Source organism: Chiroxiphia lanceolata, chromosome 1 (assembly GCF_009829145.1).
Source record: "Chiroxiphia lanceolata isolate bChiLan1 chromosome 1, bChiLan1.pri, whole genome shotgun sequence".
Classification (NCBI taxonomy): Eukaryota; Metazoa; Chordata; class Aves; order Passeriformes; family Pipridae; genus Chiroxiphia; species Chiroxiphia lanceolata.
This window is the reverse complement of record NC_045637.1, coordinates 99,907,278-99,928,365: the sequence shown is the minus strand read 5'-3', so window position 1 is coordinate 99,928,365 and position 21,088 is coordinate 99,907,278. Positions and strand designations below refer to the sequence as shown.

The 21,088-nt window shown below is 42.2% G+C and overlaps 1 protein-coding gene across 1 annotated transcript in view; it reads left to right on the top strand.

Moving 5' to 3' along the window:
* ITPRID1 (ITPR interacting domain containing 1) overlaps positions 1 to 19,961 on the top strand; it is a 28,257-nt gene extending 8,296 nt beyond the window's left edge. Inside the window, 5 exon segments of the mRNA XM_032686301.1 lie at positions 15,799 to 15,881; positions 16,755 to 16,878; positions 17,633 to 17,741; positions 19,648 to 19,866; positions 19,868 to 19,961. Coding sequence (XP_032542192.1) covers positions 15,799 to 15,881; positions 16,755 to 16,878; positions 17,633 to 17,741; positions 19,648 to 19,866; positions 19,868 to 19,961 — 629 coding nt within the window.
* The last annotated feature ends 1,127 nt before the right edge of the window (positions 19,962 to 21,088 follow it).

Below are 21,088 nucleotides of genomic sequence, written 5' to 3'. Positions count from 1 at the left end.
AATACAGCAACCCAAGTTCCTACACAGGTATCTAAAAAAGCCTCAGATATCCACTGGTGCTGGGCATTCAGAGGTACCCTTGACTAGAGTGACAGCTGTATTTGCAGGAGTGAAATTGTGAGCCTGTTTAAGGTAGAGGCATATGTCCTACTGACTTCAGTGAGGTCAGTGTTTTTATCAAAATATGTGGGGTTTCCTTAGTTAATCCTAGAGTTCAGTGAAGGTGATGGAATAGAATAATGAATTCCTCAGTTCTAAAGCATTTATTTGTGTATTCAAATTATCTATAAACATATTTGCTGTTTTGCTGAGGGATTGGTGGTGGTGGTATGACGTCTAACGATGTAATAGATTGCATACCTATGGCATTCTGTCAGAGGTGTATGTGTCCAGTCTGTCCACACATGGCTCTGGCATCTTATGGGGTTTAATGTCAGGTCCTTGTTGCTATTCAGACTTATCATCTGAATTACATGAGGTTACTTTGGTTTTGTTTTCCGATAGATGTCTTGATCTTCATGAACAAAGATGAGAACCCATAGCAGTAGTTTTGCTCATAACAGTATCTACAGAAAGAATAGCAATTTCCCAGGATTGGTGCAATGAAAAACACCATTTGGATAAATATTCAGTGATAAATTAAAAAAAAGAGAATGTGGACATAGCCCAGTGGGGAAAGAATTCAAAACGTAACAACATAGACACAAATGCTTTTTTCTTTTCTTTGTCCATCTTTAAAAAATGACTGCACTATTTAATTATGGACACCCTTATACAGAGGATTTAACAGGTTGTATAGGCATAGCAACCACAAGACAAGGGGGAAAAAACCCCAGTATGCCCTGAATACTCTTTTATGACCTAGGAATAAGCACATGTTTACTCTTAATTTCATGGCAGAAAATGCAGACAGCAATTACTTGATTTAATTCTGATAAGACTGTCATTCAGTTAAGTGGTCAACCAAAATCATACAAGTGAACTGAACTTATGTAAGGTGTATGCCTTTGCAGAATAATAATACTATTATAGAGTTTTGTTTAAATACTGTAGTCTCTCTCTCTTTCTTTCTCTCTCTCTCGTTTTCTCTCTTGTTTTAAAGTCATTGATACTTGGCCTAAATTTAAAGTGGAGATTACCAGCTTTTTTTTATAGGCTTTTTTCATATTCTTCCTCTTTTTTCCACTGCTATTAAATGGCATATACCTTCATACCCAAAGAAGTATTTTTGCAGCTTCAACTTGCTTACCTACCTTTTAAGAAGGTTCCTATCAAATTCATCAGAATGTGGCTCAAACCCATAAGTAGGGGTCCTCAAAATATGAGTGAGTGGGAAATAGAGTCCGTCAGGAGCCTACACAAAGAAAACCTCACCTTCTGTCAGAGCATACCTGAATTTGTATTTGGCCTCCAAATTCCCTAGGGCACAGGCTGCCTCTTTTTCAAGGCTCATGGAGCACCTGATACCATAAGGGTCCACTCTCATTTGACTGTGGGCTCTTTTGGAAAGGATGTGAGTGATAATGAAGATGTGAGAGCTTGACATGACCTTGCTGAAATGAGAACTCACCTGAGTGAAACTGTGAGGTTCCCAATATGAGAAGAAATAGAGATTGACGGGAACAGACTGTTTTGCCTAGATAGAGCATATTAAAGATGGGTATAGAAGTACTTGTCCCAGTAGTACTGTCCCTTGGCTGTGCAACCTGGCCTCAATTTTAGTCCAATTGCCTATTTTTCTACATGCCCCATGAAAGCCAATTCCCTGGCTGCTGTGTGTCTTCTTTATATTTCTTTATAATGTAGATTCTAGCTGTTTAACTGCAGTAGACTTTATGATAAGGCTTTTTTCCCCCCTCTCTTGGCAGAATCCCGAGACTTAATTTTAAAAGACGTTCAAACCCCTAAACACTCCTGAACGACTTACAGGAAAAGAAGAGTGTTTGCTAGCTCTGTTTTTAAAAATATTACAATCTTTTCTTATTATGCAATTTTATCATTGTTATAAATAAGTAATTGTACTGGGGAGAAGGGATAATCCTTATTTAATTAAATTCATCTATAGTCCCAGGTTGGCAGCAACCAGACATATGTGAGACTAATACCCACAGCCTGCCTGTATGCATGTCCAATTAAAAATTCACTCTACATTGGCACTGGCAGTTTAGTGTTGCTTTTGGCATTTACAGATTCTTTTATTTTGTGATTTTTTTTTTTACCATACACATATGCTGGAGCAGATGTTGCTTATTTGTTGTTTATTCAAATCTGTAGTCTCTGGCAGCTACCTCCATTGTTCTGTAATGAAGCTTTATTCACTGTCCTGTATTAGGACCCAGCAAACGCATGATGGGCAGAGTTAGCTCTCAGCAGGAGCTACAGTTATTGTCCTTACTTATTGGTTGTTTATATTCTAAAGCTCAAAGTTGAGAAAGCTGGCTGGGCAGAGTAAGGGGCTATATGCTGTGTGCAGAGGAGAAATACTTGACTCCACTTACTTTATCTTTGCCCTGATAAGGTACAGGCTTGCATGTAAAATCATCTGTTGCAGAGGTTTTGTATTCAGCATTTGAAAAATAGAGCTGTTCTCCCCATCCACTCCCTGTCCCATCTTGTTCTCCTCCTTCTACTCCTACTGTTCCTTCGTTTTTTAATCAGCCTTTGTAAAGCACTGGGTATAACTAAAGGATGTTTCAATACTGCTCACTCCTGTTAACTCAGCATGTGCCTGAAAATTCATTAAGAGCAGTGCCTATCAGGGAGGCATGGGAAGTATGTTATTCCGGTGCATGTTGTAGTCACCCACTACCCCTTGCTCCTAGCTTACTTCCCTCTTCCTCTGTGGGGTGCCCATGCACCGGATAGGCAGCAATTTCTGCATGGTGCTGACCCAAGCAGACACTGCTCCCAGGAACTCCAGCGCCAAAACAAAGGCATTAGCCTGCTGGAAAAGCCCTTGGTAGCCCAAGAGGTAATCAATCAGGCAAGTAACCACCTCCATCTGTCTTACTGTGACATGGTAGCTTGCTACCAATGCACTTGTGATTCATCTTGTCCCAACTGGTGGTGCCAGGGATCATATACACGCAGTTTTTGCAGCAGCTGGGAGCGTCCCAGCTTCCCTGCTGCTGAGCTAACACGTTAGCTTCTGTGACTGATCAAGTAGGAATTTTTTCAGTTCTCACACCTTCACTCCTCCTACTCACCAACTCCTCTGATGGTTTGGCAACACAGCGATATTCACAGAACGCAATTGGTATTTCTTTTAATTGACTGAGTGCTGAGAATGTGAATCCTGTTTATTATCCATTGTAAATTTTGCTTGTAATTGAAGGAACAATGTCTTCAAAAGTACAAGAAGAAAAGGTATGTATATTTCCTATGCTTCAGAGAGTACAGGATTTCTGTGTACCTTTCTCTAGTTTCAGTATTTAGAAGTGAACTGCTAATTCATATATCATATTTGCTATAGTGCCAACACAACAGTGTTTTTCTTTATGTATAACACAGTGACTTTTAGTGTTAAGTACATATTAAAGGAAAAGAAAAGGCAAAGAGACAGGCAAAGTGAAGACTTGTTAAATCTGCAATCAAAAATTGGGAGCTGAACATAAAAATCTCCTACAACTATTCTTGTGTTGATACCAAATGACATTTATAATAAAATTTGTCATTGGTTCATGATAACATATAATCTCCAAATAACAAGTTCTCCCTTTCATAAAACACAATGGATAACAGATCCGTAAATCTCTCTCTACAACAGTTTTATCTTCTGCAGGTGTCCTGGAACAAAGGAGACATACACCTTCTTTAGCTTCTCTGGGTTGCCTACATTTGTTTTATGAGGCCGTAGCCCATGTTATACATTTGAACCATATAAAGGCCTTCTTATTCTTTCCCATTTCTTACTTTACTTCTTCATTCTGTAAATGAGAATAAAAGGAAGCTGTAGCATTTTAATGCATTTTTTTGTCCTAAATAACTCTGGAGGCAAAGTGGTGTGGTCCCAGAAAGAAGCAGAGTGAAAAGCAAAGTTGTGAAATGATGAATCTTCAAACTTCCCTGTATCTTTTTCCCATCCAGAAAAAACTTAAGTTGTCTGTTTTCCTCAGAGAAGTCCTCTAGAAAGACAATTTACTTTTGCACATCTTGAGATACTCTGTCTGCTTTATTTTGCCTTCATGTATCTCACATACTTGTATATGTCTAAGCCCAGCAATGGATATAAAGATGGAGATTCAGAATGTGGTGATGCTGTGTTCACAGTACAGAAACCAGATTGGCAGCAAAGAAGGGACGACTGGTAGACTGTTGAAATGCAAGACTGTTTCTGCAAGGTCGTGCCACCCAGCAGTGGTGTCAGGATACCCTGCCTGCGGTTCTCAGGTCTAGAAGCATGCCAAGAGCTTCAGGGGGTTGTACAATTTTTAGTGAGAAAATTTCTAGAAGTCATTGCACATTTATGTCATTTTGTTGCATGTGTATGTCATATTTTAGATCCTACTGCAGCAGGCTGATTCATCCTAGAGGGAAAGGATATGCACACACTGCATGCTGAAGGCAGATGGGCCAGTGAAACTTATAAAACCTGTTGTTGTTTAAATCATAAGGGGAAAAAAAAATCATAAAATAACTTAGGTATCCAGGAGGATGACCAAATACTTAAAAAACAGAGATTGGTTTAGATCATGATAGCCTTTCAAACAAGAAAAATTCTGAAGTTAAATCTAATTGTTCTGAAGTTGTACTGGGTCCTTGAAAGGACTTTTCTATTATTTCCATCTCTGCCTTTTCTTTCCATGCCCTCAACAAAGCACAGGAGGATCAGAGACTGTGTCACAGACCTACATGTTGCTATACTAATTGTTCCAGTTGACAACATGATCCTTTGAACCTTGCTGCAAAATTCAAAATCCAAACCCCACATCCAGCTCAGGTTTTGAGGCAGCTTTGTGAGAACATCCATGCTTTTTCTGATGGCACCACTTTGCTTTTCGAGGATTAATTCACCTCACTGTTGGTGGCACCTCTGAGAAGAGGATCTTTAGTGTTATCCTGAAAGTATTTTTATGCTCTAAAGAACTTTACATGATTTCTGTTCCAAAGATCTTCTACATGCTTCTCAACTACTGGCAGATACTTAACATTTTTCCTTGGGAAAATATCACTGACAAAGAGAGGCAAGCTTACTGAGTCTGACGCTCTTAGACCCTCTAGACAGAGTTTAATGGCTACTACCATTGAAACTACACCATTGTAATTGTTTTTTGATCTCTACAAAGTAACACCCGAAAGTCAGTACCTGTTCTGGCTTACCAATTGCTTTGGGCACTGTTGACCAGGTAGAAGTTGCAGGACCTAGCAAAAACATGTGGGCTTGTCCTGGTTCCAGCCAGACAATTTTGCAGCAGCCAGAAGGGACACAGCCTGAGGTAATTCAGCATCACCTTCCAACATTCGACATGTGCAAAGGTCATAGAGGGGGGTAGGGTTTTTCCAGTTTTGCCAGGGTGTGCAGAGTGTGCAATCAGGTGGCACCAGGTTCCATATAGTGAGCCATGATTGTCTTGTACACTGTGCTATTAGTGGTAGTGTTGTTACTGTTTATTTTCTTATTTCATTGCTGTCTCTAGTAAATTGTTCTTATCTCAACCTGTGATCTTTACCTTTTTGTGCCTCCAATTCTCCTCTCCATTCTGCCAGGGGATGGGAGCAGGGGATGGGGAGGCAGAGGGGCTGGAGAGTAAGTGAGCAAGCTGCACATGGTCTGAGGTGTTTCAGTGGGAACATTAAATTGGAGAATTCCATTCCTAAACCACAAGAGGGTTTTTCATTCATTTTTGTCAAAGGTCTCCGTAAAGGGTGCTGGAAGCCATTCTCCCTTTCATGGGGTGGTCTCAGTTGCAGAGAGCCCTATGAGGCTCCTTGTGATCACTTATTTTTTATTCGTTATCTCTGCAGCTGCCACTGGGAGCAGTTGTGATGTAATGTAATCTACAGTGTAGGCTGATGACATTCAGCTTTACCTCTCATTTTCATCAGAAGCAGACACAACCATCACCCATCTCCTGACATTTGGCAGTGGAACAAATCTGAATTAAAGACAATTGCATGAAGCTCAGTTGAAATAACATGGAAGTGATACTGACTCTCAAGGAAAAGGAGGAGGAGGACCTGTCAAAGTTTGAAGCTGTTTCATCAGCTGAGGGATAATAAAAGACTGCAACTTCAGGTTTTGTCTAGATTCATCACTACTACCTCCCCAACTGCAGAAACATAGAATTATAGAATTAACCATGTTGGAAAAGACCTCTGAGATCATCAAGTCCAACCCTTGATCCAACACTGTCGTGGTTACTAGACCATGACGCTAAGCACCACATCCAGTCTCATCTTAAAAACCTCCAGGGACGGTGAATCCACTGCCTCCCTGAGCAGCCCATTCCAATATCTGATTACCCTCTCCGTAAAAAATTTCTTCCTAATATCCAACCTAAACTTCCCCAGCAGAGCTTAAGATCGTACCCTCCTGTCCTACTGCTGGTTGCCTGGGAGACTGATGCCCCTCTGGCTCCAACCTCTAGTTGTAGAGAGTGATGAGGTCTCCCATGAGCCTCCTCTTCTCCAGGCTAAACAACCCCAGCTTCCTCAGCCTCTCCCCATAGGACTTGTGTCCGAGTCCCTTCACCAGCCTCGTTGCTCTTCTCTGGACCTGCTCCAGCACCTCAATATCCTTCCTGAACTGAGGGGCTCAGAGCTTGGACACAGTACTCAAGCTGTGGCCTCACTAGTGCTGAGTACAGGGGAAGAATCACTGCCCTGGTCCTGCAGGCCACACTGTTCCTGATACAGGCCAGGATGCCATTGGCCATCTTGGACACATGGGTACACTGTTGGCTCATGTTCAGCTTCCTGTCAATCCAAACTCCCAGGTCCCTTTCTGCCTGGCTGCTCTCCAGCCACTCTGTGCCCAGCCTGTAGCACTGCAGGGGATTGTTGTGACCAAAGTTCAGGACCTGGCACTTGGCCTTGTTGAACCTCATTCCGTTGGCATCAGACCATCTCTGCACCTTGTCCAGCTCCCTCTGAAGAGCCCTCCTGCCTTTCAGCAGATCCACATTCCCCCCCCAGCTTGGTGTCATCTGCAAATTTGCTAATGGTACACTTGATCCCCTCACCCAGATCATCAATAAAGATATTAAACAGAACTGGGCCCAACACTGATCCTTGGGGGACACCACTAGTGACTGGCTGCCAACTGGAGGCAGCACCGTTCACCACCACTCTCTGGGCTTGATCTTCCAGTCAGTTCTTAACCCAGCACAGAGTGCCTCTGTCCAAACCATGGACTGCCAGCTTTTTCACAAGAATGCTATGGGAGATGGTGTCAAAGGCTTTGCTGAAGTTCATATAGACCACAGCCACACCCTTCCCCTCATCCACCAGGGAGGTCACCTGATCATAAAAGGAGATCAGGTTGGTCAGACAGGACCTGCCCTTCCTAAACCCGTACTGACTGGGTCTGATCCCTTGTCTATCCTGTAGGTGTTGTGTGATTGCACCTAGGATGATCTGCTTGCCAGGCACTGAGGTCAGGCTGACAGGCGTGGAGTTTCCCATGCAGCCCTTTTTGTGGATGGGCGTGACATTCTCCAACTTCCAATCATCTGGGACCTCCCCAGTGAGCCAGGACTGTTGGTAAATGATGGAGAGCAGCTTGGTGAGCTCTTCCACCAACTCCCTCATCACCCTTGGGTGGATCCCATCTGGTCCCATAGACTTGTGAGGATCCAAGTGGTTCAGCAGGTCGCTAATTGTTTCATCCTGGATTGCAAGGGGGCTATTTGGTTTCCTGTCTCTGTCTACCAGTTCCAGAAGCCAGTTGTCCTGAGGACAACCTGTCTTACTGTTGAAAACTGAGGCAAAGAAGGTGTTAAGTACCTCAGCCTTTTCCTCATCTTTGGTGACTATGTTCAACATAGTCCCTCCTTTTGCTATTGATGTATTTGTAGAAGCACTTCTTGTTATCCCTAACAGAAGTGGCTAGACTGAGTTCAAAGTGTGCTTTTGTCTCTCTAATTTTCCTCTACATGACCTAACTATATTCCTAAACTCTTCATGAGTAGCCAGCCCTTTTTTCCATAGTCGGTAAGTTCTCTTTTTTCCCCAAATTTCCTTTAAAATCTCCCTGTTCAGCCAGGCTGATTGTCTTCCCTGCTGGCTCACCTTTCAGTACACTGGGACAGCCTGCTCCTATGCATTCAAGACTTGCTTCTTGAAGCGTGTCCATCCTGGACACACACCCTCCTGGACCCCTTTGTTTTCAAGGGCTGTTTCTCAAGGTACCCTCTGAACCAGTCTTTTGAGCAGGCCAAAATCTGCCCTGCGGAAGTCTGGGGTAGAAGTTTTATTGATGGCCCTCTTTGCGTCCCTGAGTGTTGAAAACTCTATTATTTCGTGGTCACTGTGCCCCAGATGGTCTCTGACCACCACATCACCCACCAGCCCGTCTCTGTTTGTGAACAGCAGGTCTAGCAGGGCCCGACCCCTGGTAGGCTTATTTACCAGCTGAAGTAGGAAATTACGCTCTATACATGATTTATCACAGAGAACTGACTACTCTCTGGAAAAGTTCTCTCTTTTCCTGTCAAATTCAGCTCTTAGATTACTCATTTATACTTTTATCATTTCTAGGGCAGTGTGTTCTTGTGTAGGACAGGCAGGAGATGACGGGAAGCTCTGACTTGCAGAGTAAGCAGCATGCTCTTGAGCATAGCAGTTTGCAGGGGTATATCCTTGAAAGAGGCAAAGGAGGATGTTAAGCATGGTGTGTGCACTTCCAGTGCCCCTGGAACTATTCATGTGTCTCCTGCTAATGATGGCTGTGAGAAACAGACACCAGTGATAACCATGTAAAGAACTGCAGGCTAAACAAGGAGACGAAGTAAAATATCATTTGCTGACACATGACTTATGTGCCTCCTGATCCTGTCTCATATCCTTGAGGTGCAGCGTATGTTCACTTGTGTCTCACCTGAGGTGGATGCAGTCATGTGGACTGCAGGGCTTTCCCCTCTTTTTCACAATGAGTTTGGCTTCACCCTCACAAGAGAAATATGCCTGAAGTCATCTATATGGCAGTGGTAGCCAAAGTGATAGGGAGAAAAACGCTGGAGACTGGGGTTCTGACAAGCAGAAGAAAATATCTGATAGCAGCCAGGTTTTGCTTACCATATAAGTTCTTCTGGGCATAGACCATTCTTTTGTTGCATTCTTACCGCATCTACCAGCACGATGGGGCACAATTAATAATAGGAATTGCATTTTGTAGAGATTTTTAAAATATATTTTCACTCAGTCACACTGCATAAGATGATTGACATGAAATTCCCCTTCAATTCAAAGGAGCAAGGGATTGACAAATTTCATAGCTCACCTGAAGAAGAGTAGGAGCTTTTGCTACATCTGGGGCATTTTGGGGTGTATTATTTACTTTCAAATAATATAACTACTATAATAAGATGGTTTACCTAGTTTCTGGTAGAATATCTTTGAAAAATGAAATTTGGAGAAAGACATGAATGAAAACTCTCGATTGTGCTGGCCTTCGGAAACAGTTTGTGGTTTATGTGCTACTGCCATCTGGTGGTTATTCTTCTGAAATGCGGCACAACGCCGAGCAGTAGATGTACAGCAAAGAGTGGGTCAGCGCTACAGCCCTGTGCCAGGGACAAGAACGCCTGGACGGGGCTCTCCTATGGAAAGGTGTATTACATTTGGCTAGAAAGTAAGCATAAACGAGATCTTTCTAACCTCAGTTTGCTTGTTTGTCCCCATTTCTACAGTGTGGAAAGTGAATCAGAGTCACAGGAGTTGCAGAGGGGTATTAAAAAAAAGACTAAGAAAAGACTTTTCCTTTGAAATTTCAGTGGCATTACTTGAAATGTTTGTTTTCATAATCAATGACCAGTAATTAGTGCAGATGCCTATGGAGGAGCTACTTCTTAGAAAAGACTGTACAGTAAGCTGGGAATAGTCAGATTTTATGGAATATTTACATAAGATCAAGATTTTTCACACATGGGAACTGATATGAATAACAAGATTTCTTTCCCCAAAATGCTAAAAGTTGTACAAAATAATTTCTTCTGGTGTATCAAGGTTGAATGAGCTTCAGAAAGTCCTCTGTTTTGGATAACGGCAATAAAAAAAAATAAAAATGGTACTTTGTTGCTTACACAGAATGCATATTTTCAGTAAAGTTTTATTAGCTCTAAATCACAGAATCATAGAATGGCTTGGGTTGGAAGGGATCTTAAAGATCATTTAGTTCCAACTCTCCCTCTATGGATAGGGACAACTTTCACTACAGTAGATTGCTCAGAACTCCATCCAGCCTGGTCTGGAACACCTTCAGAGATGGGGCGTCTACAGCTTCTCTAGGCAACTTGTTCCAGTGCCTCACCAGCCCCACAGTAAAGAGTTTTTTCCTAATATCTAGTCTAAACCTACTTTCTTTCAGTTTGAAGCCATTCTCCCTTATCCCGTCACTACATACTCTTATAAAAAAGTCCCGCTCCATCTTTCTCATAGGCTACCTTCAGGTATTGGAAGGAGGCAATTAGATCACTCTGAAGCCTTCTCTTCTTCAGGCTGAACAAACTAAATTCTCTCAGCCTTTTGTCATAGAAGAGGTGCTCCATTCCTCTAATCATCTTTATATCCCTTCTCTGGACTTGTTCCAACAGGTTGATGTCCTTCCTGTGCCAGGGACCCCAGAGCTGGATGTAGCACTCCAGGTGGGGTCTCACCAGGGTGGAGAGGAGGAGCAGAATCACCTCCCTCACCCTGCTGGACACACTTCCTTTGATGCAGCCCAGGATACAATTGGTTTTCTGGGCTGCAAGAGCGCAGGGCTGGCTCATGCCCAGCCTCTCATCCACCAGCACTCCCTATTCCTTCTTGGCAGGGCTGCTCTTGATCTATTCATCTCCAAGCTTGTATTGATATCAGGGATTGCCTTGACCCAGATACAGGACATTATTGGTTTTATTAAACCTCACGGGATTCCCATGGGTCCACTTCTCAAGATTGTCCAGGTCTGGATGGTATCCCATCCTTCAGGTTTGTCAGCTGCAACACTCAGCTTGGTGTCATTTGCAATTTGGATTTCATTGGAGAGGTTTGGCCCATCTGCAGAGAAACCTTTGGGGGAGGAGGCAGCCCCTTCCCTCCTCTGCTCCCTTGCTGGCAGTGGCTTGTGCCTGTTGATGAGGGGGAGGGAGTCTTGGCCAGAGCCAGCCATCAACAGCATGAGTCTGTGAGAAGAGCCTCTTTTTCCCCTTTTCCCCTCCCTCTTCTCAGTGCAGGGGGGAGATCTCCATTTTGGCTTCTCCTGCCCACTGAGGCCCCCATGTATCAACCGCCAGAGCCCAACAGCGCCCCCTGCCGACTTCCACGGAGCGACTGCAGACTTTGCTCCTCCAGTGATCCAACAGCGCCCCCTCCTGATCGTGGTTAGAATTGCGTCAAAAGGCAAAAAGTACTGAACTGGTTTTTTGGAGGGAAATTTGGGTGCAGGATTATTGTTTAATAGGTTTTGTGTTCTTTTGTTGTTCTGCCAATACACAATATCCTTTAATAAAGGGCTGTTATATTTTTCTTTCTCCATGCTTCCTCATTTGGATCATCTTAATTTCGTATTTACAATTGCTTGGAGGGAGGAGCTTGATCTTCCTCATAACTCATCCTCCTTAGCAAAAAACTTCAGTTTCATTAAACTGAGACAATGCTCAAAATGGTTATTTAGTCCTATTGTATTTGTATTTTTAAATATATATGTAGATGGCCTTTCAGAGTGCATTCAGCCTTGATTTGTCTACATACCTTGCATGTTCTGTCAATGAGAGCCATGATAGCAGAGCAAGCATCACACCTCCTTCCAGGGCAAATCCAGTGAGACACGTGGAGGTCTTTCTGTAGCCTAACTGTAGTGATATCAACGTGGTCTGCAGACATTTTATCCAGTTTTTAATGTCTCAACTTGTGCCTAAAGATCGGCCTAGCTTCCACTATCACATGTTTTGGGTAGTTCTCTAGCTAGTGCATGAATGGGTGGGACATAACTGACTGAAGTCGGAACAGATGCTTCACGTTTACAAATAGGTCAAACCTGCCTGCATTCATCTGGTTTTGACCAGGTCAGCAGATGAATTCTAACTTCACTTATGCTTGCATTAGAAGTTACAGGGGGTTTTCCCACAACTATTTTGTAGTAACACTTTTTGACAGCTTCTTTGGTATCTTGGGAATGTAGTTGCAAAAGTGAATGGCGAAAGCAGCATTCCCTTCTGGGAAAAAACAGCAAACATATCTGTGTACCTTCACTTTTGTTAGGCTGCTTTTTTCAGTAACCTATGTATATCAGCTCAATCTTAAAATTGTTACTGTGAACTAGGAGGTAAAGTTTACAGTCAAATGATCTGAGAGGTGTAATTTAGTTTCAGTGAGTTTCTGTGAATCGGCTGAGTTCAATTAATAAATAATTAATAATTCATTATTAATAACTTGACTGTTATTAATAAATAACAGAAAATGCAAGGTTACATGATTTAGTGTAATCCTAATAGAAGATAACTCCTTTAGGTTATATAACTTAGTGCTTATTCAAGACTAGCTGTGAACACTCAGATATATACCATAAGCCAAACTGCTATAAATCAAAATGAATTGTGACTTCTCAGAACCTCAAGCCCTTTTACTCTGGTAGAATAAGAAGCTTGCATCAAATTTGATGTCCCATAAGATGAATATTTGCAATAAAGATACCACTAGTAAAAAGTCAGCAGGTGTTTTATTTCTTTGTTCAGATTTGCTGAGTGTTCCTAAAAGTTGTGAAAGACTCAGCATAGGCTGGGGAAGAAAACAAGGAAGGGAGTCAGGAGTGACTTTTGCATTCTGAGAAAAGAGTGGAAGGAGCAGCATACCTCCTGCTAGTTTGCAGGCCTTTTCATTTTCCCTCTTCTACTTGCTCTTCATAAGGAAATGAAACTTGAATTGTCGCACAAATTGGGGAAGAAAATTATTAGGTAAAAGTTTCAGAAAGTAAAACTGGTGAATTTTATGCTGCTACATCACTGAATACATAAACCTGCAATGTCTTTTCTTTGAACAGTGTATTAGAAAATATGGTTTTGACAGCTATCTTGCTGTTTCCAGAAGATGGCAGTCAGTATCTTATGTGGGACTGAGAAGCCCTTTCTCATTGATTCATTACTGTTTTATCATTCTTCTAGTGGTGGCTAATGGTGATTTGACTTCTCTAGTATGTGGGAACGCAATCTGGGAGGAGCAGAGTTTGTGCCATACCATTCTCCAAAATTTGTCCTTAGGGATACAGCTCCATATCCGAGTCACTGTGCAATAAGTGAGTGAATTTAGTGAATATTAGTCACTATGCTGAGATTACACCCATGCCAACTTTTTATTGCAGGTAATGTAGTTTCTACATCTTTTACTGAGAGAAGGTTGTTCAGATTACATCACATTTACCAAAGGTATGCATGGGGCATGCAACTGCCATGGAGCGACTGTTAGACAGAAAATTTATCCTGTTTACAAGCATCTTACATTAAACAAGGCCTTGCAGGACAGTAGTCCTGGAACAGTTAGTTGCTGCCTTCCATCCCTGCTAAGCCCTAAATTAATCTGTGTGAACTTGTGCTCTGTGATATGCTAAAAGAGCACCTTTCACAGGAGAGCTGCCTGTACCTTCACTATAAGGGTTGGTATGATTTTTTATCAGAGCTACCCACATTGTGCCTTTTGGACCTTTTGCATGGTGTTTTCCAGACTTCTGTTAAAGTTGAGGAACAACCTAGAAATTTTTCTGTGGCCAATTGACTTCTTCCTAGTGACCCAAAGGATAGGAGCTCTTCAAGCTCATTTGGGCACACGTTTTTGATGTCTACAAGTCCTAACTGTGCTTGGCTTTGGCAATCAGTAAAAATCATATTACTATGTGAGCACTGCTCATTTGTACCCCACACACCCCCATCTAGTAACAAGAAAACTGTCTGAGGATTAAGATTAAAGTTTGGTGTGGGTGGCAAATGGGCAACTAGCCAATATTTTGGGTGTTGAGTCACCATGACTGGAGATATTTAGAAGTTGTGTAGGTGTGGCACTTAGCGACATAATTTAGTGGTGGACGTGGCAGTGCTGGATTAATGGCTGGACTTGATGTTCTTAAAGTTCTTATGCAAACTAAATGATTCTACGATTCTATCATTAAGAGCACCAGTTGTGTTGCACACAGAGCAGACACTCAGAAGAACTCACCTCCACTGTAGTCACAGGACTGGCTCTATCAGATTACTGTTGGTCTGGTCTCTAATTAGCCCTTTCTGGTGCAATCTCTTTGTAGTTTGGTCTAGACTTTTTAATTTACTGCTACAGGATGGTTTGTCCCAGAGTCACATACATAAGGACATAACAGTTGCATTGAAATGGAAATTGAGAATGAGGTTTCTCAAGTACATGGGGAACATCTTTTGCCCTCCAGCTGCTGCTGATATCCTAGAAGGAAGGACCTCATCATATTTCAGGCCTTGCTGGAACTGAGGGACCGTTCAAACACACAAACACGAAGAGATCATCAAAGGACATGATTGCAGGAATCTAAAGAGATTGGGCATTTCTATGCTTTGCAAACATGCCTCTTTGTCAGTTTATGCAGATTTCTACACTGTCTTCCCATGGCTTACAAGACACCAAAATGTGCTAAGATGGGAACATATCAAACACCCTCTTGCACTCAGAGCAATTTCAGTCTGATAGGGAAGCATGCTTTCAGGAAGAAAGTGGTACTGTCTTCAAAATAACTTGGGTGAGGCTCTTGGTATTACTGCCCTGAACAAGGTGTGAAAAGTCAAGAGTAGTCTTTAAGGTGGCTAGAAGCTCTGACAGACTCAGACTCCTCTGACAGGATTTATTTCAATGTCAGTAGAGGGCTGTCATTGTCCTGTGCTACAAATTAGTAAATAGAAAATTTGCCTATACGATTTCCTGTTCATTCCTGCTCATTCATCTCCCCTGGCTTGAGAAACTCCTAGTGTAAATGACTACATCAGGGTAGATGTAGATGATAAATCATACTAGATACCTTCTCTCAATGAAGAGTAATGGTGACATTTATGGCATAGATCCTATCGCCTATTACAGATGTCTACATTTGGATCAGAACAACTGCTCTGTTGTAGAACTTGTATGTATATCTGTTGTGGTGAATGTCTGCTCTTGGTTAGTTAAATCCAATTCTAGTTTTCTAACTGGTGATAGACGAGAAATTATCAGTGTAACGCTTAGCAGAACTATCATGAAAGATACTTTTTCTTTTCATATTTCTTATTTATCTTTCCTCTCTTTCCTTGTGTAACAATCAGATAATATGGAAGCCAAAAATAATGTTCTGCCATTGTTTCTGCATGTCAAAACTTCCTACCAAAAATTCTCTGTCAGCTTTCCTGCCAGACCCCCTTACCAGAGTTTCTTGCTGGAGTTTTCTAAGGCTACATACCAAGAAAGCATGTACCACCCCTTTCAAACTGTATAGAAGTTGAGGACAAATTTTGGAAAATCAGGGAGAGGAAAGGGAGAAAGAACTCTCTAGCCAAGAATTTCTCCCCGCCTCACCCTCACCTTTTCTCTGCCACCGCATGCTGCCTGCCTACCACTGGAGACTGAAATTCTGTTGGCCTGGAGAAGAACCGACACCCATCGTCCGACATGCTTGAGTTATACATTATCCTTCTACCCTTACTGAGGGTCAAAAGGTGCTGCTGATCGGGACCCTACACGGCCTCGGACATGGCTCAAACGTAAGCGGCAAAGCTACACATCCTGGCTACGTTCCAGAGAACCGAGCTGCTAAGACTCTCCCCGCCCCCCTTCTTCCCCTTCCCAGCCACCCCCTCCCCCCCCCCCCGCCCCCCGCAGCTAAGAGATGCTAAGAGATTACATCGAAAAGCGGCAGAGAGAAAGGAAAAAAAAAAAAGGTAGAAACTGCTCCTCCTCCCCCCTCCCCACTGCCCCCAGCTCGGCGGAAAAGTAGATTTGTGGTAACTTTCCTATGCTTCTAAAAGTAACCCTAGCTTTTTCCAATTTTTTCTTAATTTTTCCTCTTTCCCTTTGCATCTCTTAGCAATTAATAAAATAAAAATATCGGGGTTTGGTATCAGCAGATAACTTTGTGTGAGTTTTAAATTTACTGGGGGAAATATCTGAATCTGAAGTTCTTTCTGCAGCTTTTAAGGAGATTGTAACACCTTGCTCCCTCTTTCTCATTTTAAAAACAGTCTCCAAGTTCCAGTGGGCAGAAATTTAGCCTATCCTTAATCCATAAATTTAATTCATGCTGCTCAAATATAATGTCTGGTAACAGTGTGATAATATCAGAATTTGGTACATTGTGTCAGACATTTGATCAAAGCCCTTTTCCCCTTCAACGTCAAAAATTACATTTTCATTGGCTCAAATAGTGCCAGGATTTAAACCTATATGCTTTAGGGTGACTAGGATGTGAGTGATGTACCCAGAGCAAACTCACTTGAAGTGCCGTCTGGACCTTCACAGAGATCTTGATGAATGGATAAGAGGAAGATCCATACCATCAAGTTGTCAGCTTTAAATGCACTCAACATGGAAATGCTCAAACAAAAACAGTTGAGGTGTCTTCTTTGTTTTCTGTGTAGTGTACATTTCATGAAATTGAAGTTATGAAGAGCTCCCACCAGCATTTCCAGAAGAAGTTGAATGAGATTGAACAGCACCTGACCAAAGAGCAGGCGCTGTTTTCTGGTGCTATGCCATGTGAAGGAAGGTAATGACAGCCAAACAAGCTTACCTAAGTCCAAAGCTATCATTGTGTTACCACATAAGTTCTGGTCAGTGAGGCACAAGTGTGGGCATCCCACCAGCAGAGGATAGATATATTGTGACGTGGGTATTGCTCAGAGGAAAGTCCAGCTTCCCCTCACAGTGTTCAAGGCTCTTAAACATGAGCATTCTGAAGGGGAAGATTGCCTCACAGATTTGGGCTAGATTTTTAGCATGGAAATACTATGTTTTAATAGCATTAAGAATGAAAGAACATATCTTAGTCAGCTGGAGCTCAGTGTCCCAGGTCAGTGCTGGGTTCAGGCTATGTACTTAGTACTCATGATCAGTGCAGTGACAATGCAGGAAAATTTGAACTAGCTCTCTATGGATTCAGCACAAATTCACAGGGATTGCCAAGAAGCTTCAGGTTCACAATTTGTTACTAGGGATTTTCAGTCTAGAGCTACCTAAAACTAGGACATTTATGCAGTCCTTACATTGCTGATAAATCAGAAGTGATAAATCTGTCCATATTTGACATGGCTCTGCAACAACATGTTTAATTTTGCAACTGGGATGATAAAAGAAATGAAAGTCAAGCAGACAAGGACTATTATTTATTATTTTGTAAGGTATCCTGTGATCATGAATAGAAACAAGACTGCAACAGAGGGGAATACAGGCATTGTGCTGAGGCTGAGAAAGAGGAGGGTGTTTACTGCTCACTCTAGTTGCTTTCACTGCTGTCCCTACCGGGAGGAAAGCAGATACCTGCAACTCTTACAGTGAGCCATTTGTCAGGAAGTTGCAGAGTTGGAGTTTCAGTTGAAGAATCAAGATTACCAAGTCAGCGAGAGCATCCTTTACGGTATGTTGCACAATCACTGATTTAGATCATGTGGGAAGAGTTTAAAATATGTCCTGCTGTTCAGTGTTCAAAGTGTTTACTCTGAGGTACATCTGAAAATTCTTTCAGTGCCAAGAGGAGGATTTCCAAATACAAGACTTACAGTTATCCTATTTGACACTCTTTCTCCTTGGCTATGCTACTTGAACTCAACTACACAGGAAAAGTGACGATAAAAGTGTTTCAGTCTTACCCTGTTCTTGATTTCCAGAAAAAGGTGACAGGCAGTCAGCCTACATAATTATTGCAAAATGGTTACTGGCCTGGTTCTTTTCTAGACTGGCTCTCTATTTGATAAGGAAGGGTAAACAAATGATGGCTGGGGGGACTTGTCTTTGATTCTTCCCGGACAGGCTTGGATTAGAGAGTCACAAGATCACAGCATAGGTAGGGTTGGAAGTGACCTCTGGAGAGCTACTCGAACACTACTGTCAAGGAAGGGTCACCTAGACCAGATGACACAGGAATGCATCCTGGTGTGTTTTGAATGTCTCCAGGGAGACTCCATGACCTCCCTTGAGCACCCGGTTCCAGTGCTGTGCCAGCCTCAATGAAAATAAGTTTTTCCTCATGTTGAGGTGGAACTTCTTTAGTTTTAGTCTATGGCCATTACTCCTTTTCCTGTTGCTGGGCATCACTGAAAAGAATCTTGACACCATCCTGTTGACACCAACCCATGAGATATTTGTATGTATTGACGAGATCCCCTCTCAGTCTTCTGTGCTCTGGAATAAACAGGCCCGTCTCCCACAGTCTCTCATCGTAAGAGAGATGCTTACGAGACAAGATTGCAATGGTGTAACACTCCAAGCCCCAGAGCGACAAGCTCATGGGCACAGTCAGGGGTTTTACTTTAAAATATATGTATATAGGGTTCTTGAATACCTTGAGATAGCGAAAGAGAATAAAACATGGACTTGTTCTGAAGAGGTACTATAATTCAGGGGAGAAAATAGGGGAACTTGGCAAAAGTTCAAGGGCATCACACAAGCTAGACAAAATGTTCTGCCATAATACTGACACAGCACATACTAATCCAAAACAATTCAGTCAAAAAACAATCCCTCCAGCTTTAAGCTACCCAAAGCATCAAGAAAGGAGCAAAGAAAGAGAAGAAGAGGGATCAAGAAGAGAGAGGAAGGAGAAAGAAGGAGAGACTGATTACATAGCTATCACTGGAACCTTGTGGAAGACCAGCTCTCACGTGTTCAGATGGCAGGGCCATGATCACATGGCGAGCATATGCCTTTGGTTTTATCTGCTCTGGTCCTTGTAGCCAACTCCCCCCCAGCAGATCCTCTGACCCACTAGCCATTCTGGGGCTCCAGGCCAGGGTGAGGGGCAGTTATCTCACTGTCCCTGACAACCCGAGGCTGGGTTAGGAGCTCCAGGAGGTACAGTGTGTTGAAGTTTTCCTGGGTTGCTTTTGACTCACAGCTGCTCTGGGGCTTCCCCATGTGGGTTCCAGGGACCTGCTACGAGGGATACGATGCCATCTCACCTCCATGAGGTTTGACCCGTCCCTTCGCCCTCAGCATACACCACCACCCCCCCACACACACCCACACCCACACCCCCTTACACCCCCCCTCAAGGTGGTTCCAACCCAACAATTACTGATCTGGTGTCTAACAAATAGCCAGATTGAAGTCTGTTAGCAGATTTTCCATCAGGCAGTTAGATGTCTCTGTTGGAATAAAATGTCTTTTAGGCTTTTCTCCTCATTTTTATGACAACATATTAGTTGCCAGATATTCCATGTCTTCTTCAGACTAAGCAGAAGCAGGCATGCTCTTGTGTATCCTGCGTGATTCCATTTATTATTTTTATTACTGCAATATGCTTTTCCTTCTATTTTCTCTGCAGCAGCTGGACAAATTACTAGCAGAACAATCCCATCTGTATTCTGAGCTTAAACTCTTTGACTGGAAGGAAGAAAGAAAAACTCAGAATAAACAAGTGTTTCCAGATGCTGCTAACACTGTGCATCCTCGAAGTAGGTGCTCAAAAATGGTGCACAGAAGAGCTCCTAGCAAAAACATGACAGCAACAGGCTCCCTCTCTGCCCCACAACCAGGGGCAACCACAACAGTTTCCTATCAGGACAACACTTGAGCCAAATTCAGCCAAGCCTGCCCCACAGAAGCTCTCTACCAGTAAAAAAAGGAAATAAAAGGACACTCACAAGCAAAAATGGACTTTAAGACATTCATACACAAAATAAGGAGAGGTCTCAGCCTCAAGGTTTTAAATGGAAGAGATCGCTGACCTGCCATGCAATTTTACTATTTTGTGTCTCATTGCCTCAGTCTAGATCAGGACCATTTCCTTCTCAGCTGTGCATTTCTTGAAGGGACGAAGCCAGTGTTTCAGGGCACTGTCAGTCTGCAGAGGCAACAAAAGTGGAACTGAGACTGGACCTGCCTTGATATTTCTCAGTAAGCTGTGGCAATGATCTAGATGATCCAGAGAGAAGCACACATAAATATAGGGATTGCATGTGGCTTGCTTGAACTTTGAATGCAACTGGTTGACTAATTAGTATTTTCAACCCTCTCACATCCTGTGAAATTAGTAATTCATGGATTCAAATTGTAGACACAATTAATCAATTTTTCAAGGACAGTAAAGGTAGTGAATTGGAAGGTTTGTTGTTTTTCTGAAGAAATTTCAAGTCAGCATTTCTGACTGATCTGATCTCACCATATAACCAGAAAAAAAGCCTGCCTTTTTTAATACAAAATAAACCTAGAAAATATATTAGATAGCTCCTTTATAAATTTATGGTCTCTTCCATCTAAACATGTGTCCTGATTTTTAAAGGAATGATAATTCTCAGAAATAAAAAATTTAGGGTTAAATTCTGCATAAACCTCATGTAAACACCATGGGAGGGAATGCCCTTTATTGTAGTCTCATACAACTTTATTGTTTTATGTTGATACTACCACTTATATTATCAAGCAGAATCAGGTTTCTTAGCACACAATTCAAAGAATGAGGCCCATAGACAGTGAGGAACAAGGAATTGAAATATTTGAGATAATGTTTTGTCATCTTTCATACCCATTTCTTTTTAAGACTGATCTTGGTCATTCTCTAAACATACAAAGAAAACAACATCTTTTTTCTTTTTTTTTCCAGATGAAGGAATCTTTCCAAAATTCTTTAGTTAATGATTCAGCAGAAGGAAAAGACTGATGGACGACAGACTTACAGATTTTTTTTTTATAATTGTGGCCTTTTTCTTTAAATGCATGGCATACGACAGAAGAAAATGAACAAAATATTGCATTATAG